This window comes from Humulus lupulus, chromosome X (genome assembly GCF_963169125.1).
Source record: "Humulus lupulus chromosome X, drHumLupu1.1, whole genome shotgun sequence".
NCBI classification, from domain to species: domain Eukaryota; kingdom Viridiplantae; phylum Streptophyta; class Magnoliopsida; order Rosales; family Cannabaceae; genus Humulus; species Humulus lupulus.
In genome coordinates, this window is record NC_084802.1 from 20,445,109 (window position 1) to 20,455,573 (window position 10,465).

General features: G+C 47.2%; 1 protein-coding gene across 1 annotated transcript; it reads left to right on the forward strand.

Annotated features, from left to right (window-relative positions):
- The first annotated feature begins 627 nt into the window (after nucleotides 1-627).
- On the forward strand, nucleotides 628-2,403 carry LOC133805602 (uncharacterized). Its single transcript, XM_062243782.1, has one exon. The coding sequence runs from the start codon at nucleotides 628-630 to the stop codon at nucleotides 2,401-2,403; it is 1,776 nt and encodes a 591-aa protein (XP_062099766.1).
- Nucleotides 2,404-10,465: the final 8,062 nt, after the last annotated feature.

Genomic DNA, 10,465 nt, shown 5'->3' on the forward strand with positions numbered 1-10,465 from the left:
ATAGAAAGACAAATTGTTGCCCCAACAATTGGCGCCGTCTGTGGGAATCGATAAATTTATCGGCCTTAGCCACGTCATCGAACCAAGAAATCAAGATCCACTGCAATCCCAGAAGCTATGCCACCCAAAGGCAACGGAGTTTCGGGCCCAGTTGCACAAAGCGTCCCTCCGACGGACATGAGCGACCAGATCGAAAGGATGTGTCATCTGTTGGAGGCAAGCTAGCAGCGGTCCGACGAGGCAATCAAGACATTAACCGAAGCCCAAGCTAGGCTCGAAGCAGAGATTGTTGAGTTGCACAGGTCCGCTGACACAACTCGCAACACCCAAGCCCACGAGAATCTTGATTCTAACAGATCTGACGTTCTAGTCGACCGTGTTAATTCCCCACCTCACAACATGAACCCGAGTAACGGGCAATCACAAGCCATCCCCCCATCCTCTGGGACCGACGGGCGACAAGCCCCAACCTCTGGCACGCAAGGGCGGGCTGAAGCAAAACCCACTGGACCCGCTCAGCCAACAACCGACGTCCGGCCTCAACACACCGTACCTCAAGTCGCACACGATTCTCCCTCTGAAGGTCGCGTTCCCTCGATCTGTTTCTTGGACAGCTGGAAAGAAGACATGATGAGGGAAATGATGCAGAAGTTCTCAGATGGGCGATCCGCCTACGCCACCGACCATTTGGATCTTGTATCAAGAACCACTGAAAAATCGCCTTTCTCGGAATGGATTCTGAATGAGCCAAAGCCTCAGGACTTCATCATCCCTTCCCTGCCTGCATTCAATGGAAAGGGAGACCCGCTAAACCACCTATTTCAATTTCAACAAAAGATGGCGTTAGAAGCTAATAAAGAAGCCATACAATGCAAAGTCTTTTCAACAACTTTCTCCGGGCCGGCTCTGTTATGGTTCCGACAATTAAAGGCCAGATCACTCAACAGTTTTAATGATCTCCGATGGTCCTTCTTACAGCAATACAGCGCGAACCGAGAGGCTCCCAGAACAATGGCCGATCTCTATCGAATTGAACAAGGGGAGAATGAACATCCAAAGGCATACTTACAGCGTTTCATTGACCTCGTGCATCAAATCCACGACGTCGACCCACTCACCGCAGCAAATCTCTTCGTCAAAAGCTTGCAAGTGGGGTCACTCTTGCATGAGAATCTCACTATGACACCACCATACGACATGGCAGACGTGCAAACCCGAGCTGAGGGCGTCTTCAGGGTCTTAGAATTTCGAGAGCGCGCACAGAAGAAGACTGCACTCATTTCTGCTCCCCCAGCGAATAACCCTCCACCACCTGCCAGGGATGACAAGAGGAAGCGGAACCAAACAGATCATACGAAGGAAGGAAAAAGGCCAAGACAGGATCGACAGCCATCGCGGTACCCATCCTTCAAATACACCGTCCCGCAAGAAGTCATTTATGAAGAAAATAAAGATAGGCCTATCTGGCGAGAGCCCTACAAAATTAACACTCCATCTGACAGAAGGGATAAAAGCAGATACTGTCTCTTCCACAAAGATCACAGTCATATGATCGCTGAATGCCACAATCTGAACAATCAGATCCAAGCCCTCATGAGGAGTGGGCGGCTTACCCAATACATCAAGGAGACAGACAGACCAGGCGCCTCGCGGCAGAACACAGCTTCTGCCCCCACTCCGCCGGTGTCAGACCCCATACACACCGCCTCTGACAGCACCTCGGAGCCTCTTAAACAAGTCCCTATGATCCACGGGATCGTAGAACCCACCGATAATCAAGAGCACGCGACTAAAATCCATAAGAGGATGGAAGAACGAGTGAAGCAGTATAAATCATTAGGCCACGTAGTCAATCTCGTCACTTCAGAAGAAAGAAGCTACACAGCCTCTGCTATCACCTTCACTGACGAAGACCTGAAGGGCGTCCACCTGCCTCATGACGATCCACTCGTCATTTCCTTACAAGTTGACCACTGCCAGCTGGGCAGAGTTCTGATCGATGGGGGTAGTGGGGTCGACATCCTCTTCTGGGAAGCCTTCCAGAAAATGGGACTAGAGGAAAATCAGATCCGACCCTCCACCATGCCCATTCTGGGATTCAATAGCCACAGAGTCTATCCGAAGGGCGTCGTTCGATTAACTGTGGTAGCTGCAGAACGCGCCCTTCCAGTAGACTTCCTCATTATAGACTCCACCACGAGCTATAACGCCATCATGGGGAGGGCTTGGATCCACCGGATGCAGGGGGTAGTATCCACTCTACATCAGGTGATGCGGTGTCAATCACTCAACGGCCGATACACTGTCGACATCAAAGGCTGCCAGAAGCAGGCCAAAAAGTGCTTCCTTACCTTAAAAGAAATAAATAGCTCTGCCTCCCATGAAGACTCTCCTGACAAATAGCAATTACAGCAGTACCTACCAGCGTGCCTAAAAGGAATCAATCTAGAAGAAGACCAAGAAAAACCCCAAGTTACACTAGATACCTTAGAACAAGTGGGTCTGGACGACGCTGACCCTACAAAAACGGTCCTGGTAAGTACCAAGATCTCTGAAGATGAGAGGCAGACCCTCGTACGATTTCTCCAAACCAGAATGAGAACTTTTTCCTGGACACCACACGACATACCCGGAATAGACCCTTCTGTCATGAGCCACAGCTTGAATATCTCCAACTACTTCCCACCCGTCAAACAGAAGCAGAGGAGATTCGCTCCAGAGGTGAATCAAGTCATACAAGAGGAGGTCCAACGGCTCCTGAGCACGGGGGCAATCAAAGAATGTTTATACCCCAGTTGGCTTGCCAACCCTGTCGTGGTCCCAAAGAAGAATGGGAAAAAGAGAGTATGCGTAGACTACACAAATCTAAACAAAGCCTGTCCCAAAGATAGCTACCCTCTACCAAAGATCGATCAGATGATAGACGCCACGGCAGGATATGAAAGGATGAGCTTCCTCGACGCCTACTCTGGATACAATCAGATCCCCATGAAATCAGAGGATAGGATTCATACAACATTCATAACAGAAGATGGTTTATATTGCTACAAAGTTATGCCCTTCGGTCTAAAGAATGCAAGCGCGACATATCAGAGGTTGATGCACAAGCTGTTTTCCTCATTACTCGGGAGAAATATGGAGATTTATATTGACGATATGGTCATCAAGTCCAAACAAAGCAGCTCTTCACATATAGACAACTTGACGGAATGTTTCGACATCCTTGATGCTTATAAAATGAAATTAAACCCCACAAAATGTGTCTTTGGGGTGTCCTCCGGGAAGTTCTTGGGATACATCGTCAGTCAGAGGGGCATCAAGGCGAGCCCAACACAGATTGCGTCCCTCTCAGAAATTAAGGAACCCCGAACCATCCGAGACATACAGGCTCTGACCGGCAAAATAGTAACATTAAGTCGATTCATATCACGAATGTCAGACCAATGCCAACCCTTCTTACAGTGCATAAAGAAGTCTACGAACACCACCTTGGGACCAGAACAGCAAAAAGCATTGGACGAGTTGAAGACTTATTTGAGCTCCCCTCCTATATTGAGCTCTCCTATTGCTAATGAAGATTTATTCTTATATTTGTCTGTCTCACGATTCGCTGTAAGTTCCGTTCTTTTTCGAGAAGAAGCCAATCGTCAAAGGCCAGTGTTCTACTGCAGCAAGATGTTGTTAGATGCTGAAACCCGATACAGTATGATGGAAAAATTGGCACTTGCACTCCTCACGGCCAAAAAGAAGTTACGACAATACTTCGAAAGCCACACGATCATCGTATATACGGACTATCCATTAAAGCAGGTACTGAGTAAGCCCGACCTTTCTGGAAGATTATCTAAATGGGCCATTGAGCTTGGGACATACGATATTCAGTTTTTGCCACGAAAAGCTAAAAAGGGGCAGGTACTCGCTGACTTCCTGGTTGAAATTCAGTCATTTACTCCTGACGCCCTGCCAGAATTACTAGAATCAGAAAATCAATGGCTGTGGACAATGTACACTGACGGAGCATCCAATTCCCAAGGGGCTGGTATTGGCGTCGTATTAGAAGCTCCCTCAGGACTCAAAATTGAAGAAGCTATCCGTTTAGAGAAATCCGCAACGAATAATGAAGCAGAATATGAGGCACTAATCTATGGTTTGGAACTCGCACGAGAAATGGGAATCCAACGTCTGAACGTCAGAGGCGATTCGCAGCTTATGATAGAACAAGTGGCTGGAAATTTCGACACCAAAGCACCCCATCTGGCTAGCCTTCTACAGAAGGTAACTGACTTGCGATCGCATTTTCGCCAGTTTGAACTCATACTAGTACCCAGGGAGCAAAATCAGAAGGCCGACGCTCTTGCCAAATTAGCTTCTGCAGGAGGATGCACACGCCAGTCCTCCATATCCATAAGCCGATCAAGCAAAGATATGGAAGTCTATTCCACCTCGTCAGAACCTGAATGCTGGATAGATCCGATCATCAAGTACTTGACCACCTCCGAGCTCCCACCTAATCCAAAAGATGCAAAACTTCTGCGACTTCGGGCACAACGCTATTCCATGATCCATGGAACGTTGTACCGAAAATCCTTCAATGGACCATACCTACGATGTTTGCGCCCATCAGAAGCTAAAAAATTGTTAGAAGAAATACATGAGGGGACATGTGGAAATCACACAGGGGGACGGAGCTTGGCACATAAGGCACTTACAGCAGGGTATTACTGGCCATACATGATGACAGAAGCACGGGATTATGCCAAAAAATGCGACAAATGCCAACGATTTGCACCCACCATCCATCAACCTGCTCAAACCCTACACTCCATCGTTGCACCTTGTCCATTTGCAAAATGGGGTATGGATGTGGTAGGTGAACTACCTAAGGCTGCTGGAGGACGACGGTATGCTCTTGTAGCCACTGACTACTTCACAAAATGGGTTGTGGCAGAGGTGCACGTCACGGTCAGCAAAACAGACACTATGTCCTTCATCTGGAAGCATATTATATGTCAATTTGGAATACCCTGGGAGATAGTCGTCGACAACGACACTCCATTCCAAAATGCAAAGGTACAAGAGCTATGCGACACATACAAGATCAAGCTAAGCTTCGCCTCTGTCACTTACCCACAGGGCAATGGCCAAGCAGAGGCTTCCAACAAAGTCATCTTTGCCAACATTAAGAAGAATTTGGAAGACAAAAAAGGAGCATGGGTAGAAGAATTACCGAAAGTGTTATGGGCTTACAGAACAACAAAAAGATCCTCCACGGGGGAATCTCCCTACGCCATGGTTTATGGAATAGAAGCTATCATCCCAACAGAAGTCGGTCTGCCTACACTTCGGACAGAGATCGCATCTGACCCAACAACGAACACCATTCAATTACTGCACAACCTAGACCTTCTAGAAGAAACACGTACAATGGCACAATTACGACTGGAAAATTATCAGAAGGTAGCAGAACGCTACTACAACAAAAGGGTCCACTTACGCACATTTCGAGAAGGAGATTGGGTTCTGCGTAAGGTCACAGGCAATAAAAAGAAGCTAGAGCCTAACTGGGAAGGGCCTTTCCAAATCATTAAAGTATTAGGCAGAGGGTCTTACACCCTAAAGAATGTACGTAGTGGGAAAATTGTACCCCGTACTTGGAATTCAATGTCTTTAAAGCAATATTATTGCTAATAGTTGTACTGTGCAATTCAAAAGTAATACAACAACTTTCCATTTTTTCACATTCTTTTAAATTTCTCTTGTGTACTCAATTCCTTGGCATTATTATCAACCATATTTCACCAAGTCAGACGCGTGACAATTAACTTTTTATTCGAAAGGGTTCCTCAATAATATCCTCACCTAACTTTGTAGCATTATTCACGTGTACTCAAACACCACCTACCACAATGACTATAAATAAACAATCATCTAATGTTTGAAGTTGCCAACACCCCCTGGCAATACACCGTATGTCCTTGATCTCAAAACATACACCTACAATTCAATAGACAAAGAGCAATGATGAAATATAGCGAGGATCACGCCCCACACGTTGGAACCAGGCTGAATCTCAACAGTTCGTGGCAACAAGGCCACTACACACAGTCTGCGTGCAAGATCCTATCGCTTCTGCATGCACGTTTCACTGGATTTTGTACCGCATTCTAATCTAACTTGACTAAGCTCACAGGGAGCTACGGCCAGCCATTTTGCAGTCTAATCTGCCCTGACTATGCTGATCTGGCCGACCAACGGAGGTGCACTGCAAACCCTACCCTCTTACCCGCATAAGAGGAGCGCCTTCAGCCGTCTAATCTGCCCTGACTATCACAGCAGAACCACCTGCTGTCATGCTTCGGATTCCTCTCCAATATACACCAACTGGTTTGGAAATCCAAGGCCGGGAGGAACTTTTCCCGCAGTCGCACCCATATCCTGCACAATGAGTGCCTCTGACAGGATGCACGGAAGCCCAAGCTCCCCCCACCACACTACACGGTATGAGTGCACTGGAAAGATACCCGCCCCACAATCTTGACCTTTTTGCATCTGCTTCGGTGCCCTGCTCTACGCTATGACCTCCGCACTCGGTCCGGATCATGTCAACCCCTCTGATCTAATGGGAAAGTTTCCATCCCCAGGGGCATGACCAGACCCGAACAAGACCACTACAACTACTACACATACGTAAGGAGGTGCACCACCCAGCAATATTGCTCACATCGCGGGAGTAAGACATAGTTATCACAGCAACTTAAATTAGCAGATGCTAAGTGCGGGCACACACACATTTACTCAATTCCTCTCTCAATATTTGTACAGTAACTTCAATTGACAAATGCTAAGCAAGGAATCAAAAGTCGATATACACTCAAAAAATAGCAATAAATCAGAAGTTGTTATTTATAAGTTATATTACATTAATGGCAATATCCACCCCTGACTTCATAATTGCTCTATTCTCTTGTCCATAATTAATCCCATTCGATACGACGTATGTACTCTGCCATCGCACTCTCTAGCATCGGATAGCCTAACCCGTAGCGTTCACAAGATATATAGTACGGGATGCCACTTCTGATAAGCTCTTCCAGAGCCCACGTTGAGTAAAGCCACTGTGGGTTGTCAAAGATTCTCCTTAAAAAGGGAACCTTCGTCCACTCACGGTGCTCACCTGCAACGACAATGTTGTCAGCCCCAACCCATCACCAAAACACAAAGATGGAACAATCATACAACACTTAACTGGGCATCCTCTCCCACCATCTGTATAATCTTTCGTTGTATTTCGCACGCAAAGGCCTAAAGGATCTATGAAGCTCCTGATCCAAGTACGTCATAGGAAATACGCCTGTCAACACGCATTCAATTAAGCCCTAAACGACAACAAACCCATACAGTACACAAACCAAGGCAACTAACAGGAAACAAAGTTCTACTTGTATTAACAATGTGTTCTATTACAATCAATTACAAACTAACGGCCTGGAGAGCCCAAAGAATTTATTTACAGAAGTTAATGGCAAAAGTTAACAAAACAAAAGTGAGTCGTTTATTCTACGGCACCTCTTTCACCCTCTGACTTGCCCTCAGCTACAGAGGCAGAACCTGATGCTTTTTTATCAGAAGCCACGTTGGCAACACTATCTTCAGCGGCTTCCCCGTTGGCATTATACATCGATCCCATCGTATCGCCCCTTAGCTTCAATTTCTCTAGATGACATGGCGGATAAGAAATCTGCAAATCCCCAAGCTCATTCAAATACTTGTCGACGTCATACTCTCCTATCTTTACATCAACGTTCTTACAATACATCTCCAGTTTTGCCCATTTCTCCTCTGGGGTCTGCTTCTTATTACGTAATGCCAAATCCAGATACTTGGCAGTGTCCACCTCTGCCACTCTCGTAAGCTTGCGTTCGGTGATCTCTCGATCTCGAATACGCTGCCTAGTGGCTTCAACAGCTGCCTCTACTGCCCTCTGCAAAAACAAAAAACATCACGGAATCAACACATGTGTTCTATGGGCCCATTAATTTTCTAATGCATCAATAACAAAAGATGAGTCACGTACCTCTTCTGCTTCCTTCAACTTCTTCCCAAACAGAAGTTCAGTTTCTAATTTCTGCTTCTTGGCCTCTGCTGCGCTAGCCTCAAGACTGTTCGCCCTTTGCTCCAGCTCTTTTTTTCTCTTTCTCTAAGGTCTCCTTATCAGACTGCAACGATACAATATCTTCTTCAAGGTCGCTCATCATACTGCTAAGCTTCTCCATGCAGGCTTCATACTGAACGCAGAATTGGCTTTTTTCCATCCACTTATTGGTCATATCCACCAAGTCAGCTTTCAGTTTGTCTCGCTCTACTTCAAGCCCGACAGTGCTTACCAGCTTCTCCTCCGTGGCGGCCACCCTATTTTTCGCCTCTGCCAACTCTGTTTCTAGCCTCTTGATGGCCTCCACCAGCACATCTCGATTCGCCTCAGCCATCTTTCTCCCTGACCGCTCCTCTTCTAATTTCGCCATCTGCTCTGCCAATTTGGCTCCATTCTGCATAGCCGCCGCATACTCTCGCCTTGCAGCCGAAGCACATACATAGCTCTGTGACAAATCGATTATGCCCATTACAAATAACATTACACACATATAACAAAATGCGAAAAGAGCCTAATTTTTTAATTAACTCACCATCCAGATATGGTCTAATACTTGCTGCAACAAATCGCCTTGTCCACTTAAAGATCCAATTGCTTCTGTAGGTAGATGGGGTCTGCTTATGCGTAGCATTTCCTCCATGACTTCGTTAGATGCAGAGGGGCCATATTCCAACATTACTCCTGTTCTGTCACTTGCTTCTCCCCCTGCAGATGCAGCCGCAGAAGTAACGGGGGCAACTGGCTTCTCACCTTCTGCTAACGTCGATACCGTAATGCTATCAGACGCCAACGCAACTGTCCCCACGCCAGAAGAATGTGTCTTCAAAGGACGTACAAACAAGCTATCATCCTCACCCAAATCACTAGGGAGGTACACTGGCGTCTGCACGGCAGAAGACGTGAGCTGCTCCAAGAAAGCGCTAGGAGATTCAAAAGTGTTAGTACCCTTCAGGGACACAGCAGTGACATCTCCTGGATGAAACTCAGAAGCGGTAGGCAGCAATGAAGAAACGTCAATACAGAGACTGTCAACACTTGTTACTTTGACAGCCCCTGATTCCTGGCCCCCGGGGATAGTTTCGGGCTCAACGACCTTACTTGCCTCAACTGGCAGAGAAATGATATCCGCAGATTCAAAACCCTCCCCGAAAGCATCCTCTAGAAGCTTGTTTTTACGAGAGGCAGAGGAAGGGCGCCTGCCCTCTGAGCCACGTTTATGGCCAACGGCAGACCCTTCAGCTAAATCAGAAGCAGAGGTCAATGCCTCTAACAGCTTCGCGCAAACAGCAGGCGACTTCACCTCCATCGGTAAGCCATCCTGCACTCCGTCTCCAATCTCCTCTCCTGGTAATTTGGAATGAGAAGAGGAAGCGCCCTCTACATGAGCCACCCCTTCTGAGCCCGCTACCAAGAAAGATCCAGTTGCAGGAGTAACAGAAGATGCCCCAGGTAAATGCCCAGCAGGGGTAAATCCCCGTGGCTTTTTGCACAACGAGAGGGCCTGACCTGTTGGCAGTTTACCAGGGGAAAGTTTGGGGATTGCTAGAGCAGATCCTTGAGGAGTGGGGACAGAGCCTTTCGGGATCCGAAGCTTCGACGAAGCACTTCCCGTCGTCCGAATCTTCAGAAGAGGACTCCTCACGCTCCTTTCTTTTTCCCAAGGCGTATGTAGGCAAAGGCACTTGCTGAAGAGGCTTGATTTGCAGAGCGTCAGAAGGCGTGGACGACCGCCCTTGGATGCGAGAAGACCTGCGCGATAGGCCGGACTTGTCAGGGGAAGACTCTGTAGCCAAGCCAGAACCCTCCTTCTTTTTACCCTCTGGGACCCCTCGACGCTTGGCACACGCGTTGAAGGTTTCAATGCACGCCCTTTCGAACTCAGCTTTCGTCAGTGACAAAGTTGAAGGAGTAGGAGGAGATTTCTTCAGGAAAGCTCCCAGCTGCTTCGCGCATGCCGCAGTAATCTTACCTAGGGCCATGTCACCCTTCTGCGATCTAACCCGCACAGCTCCAGGGTCGACTCGATCCACGAAGCAGAGCCGAGTCATAATCTGCATACAGTAGGAGTTCAGTACACCCCTGATACTAATGGCATTCTCCTTAGATTCGTGAAGAAGCCCCTTCTCTGTCAGCTTGCTCTGTCGCTCAGAACTCATGCTGACCTGAGGCCAAGAAAAATCTGGTACGAAAAACCGAAGCAGCAGTACAGAAAGTTAAAATACTCGACAATCATCCAGATACGATTAATTCACATTAAAATTAATGAAAAACATGACTCACCTTTTATAAACACCCTGGCCAGAGGAAAAATTT

Coding starts and splice junctions, on each gene's coding strand:
- LOC133805602 (XM_062243782.1), top strand. CDS start 628: ATGATGAGGGAAATGATGCAGAAGTTCTCAGATGGGCGATCCGCCTAC.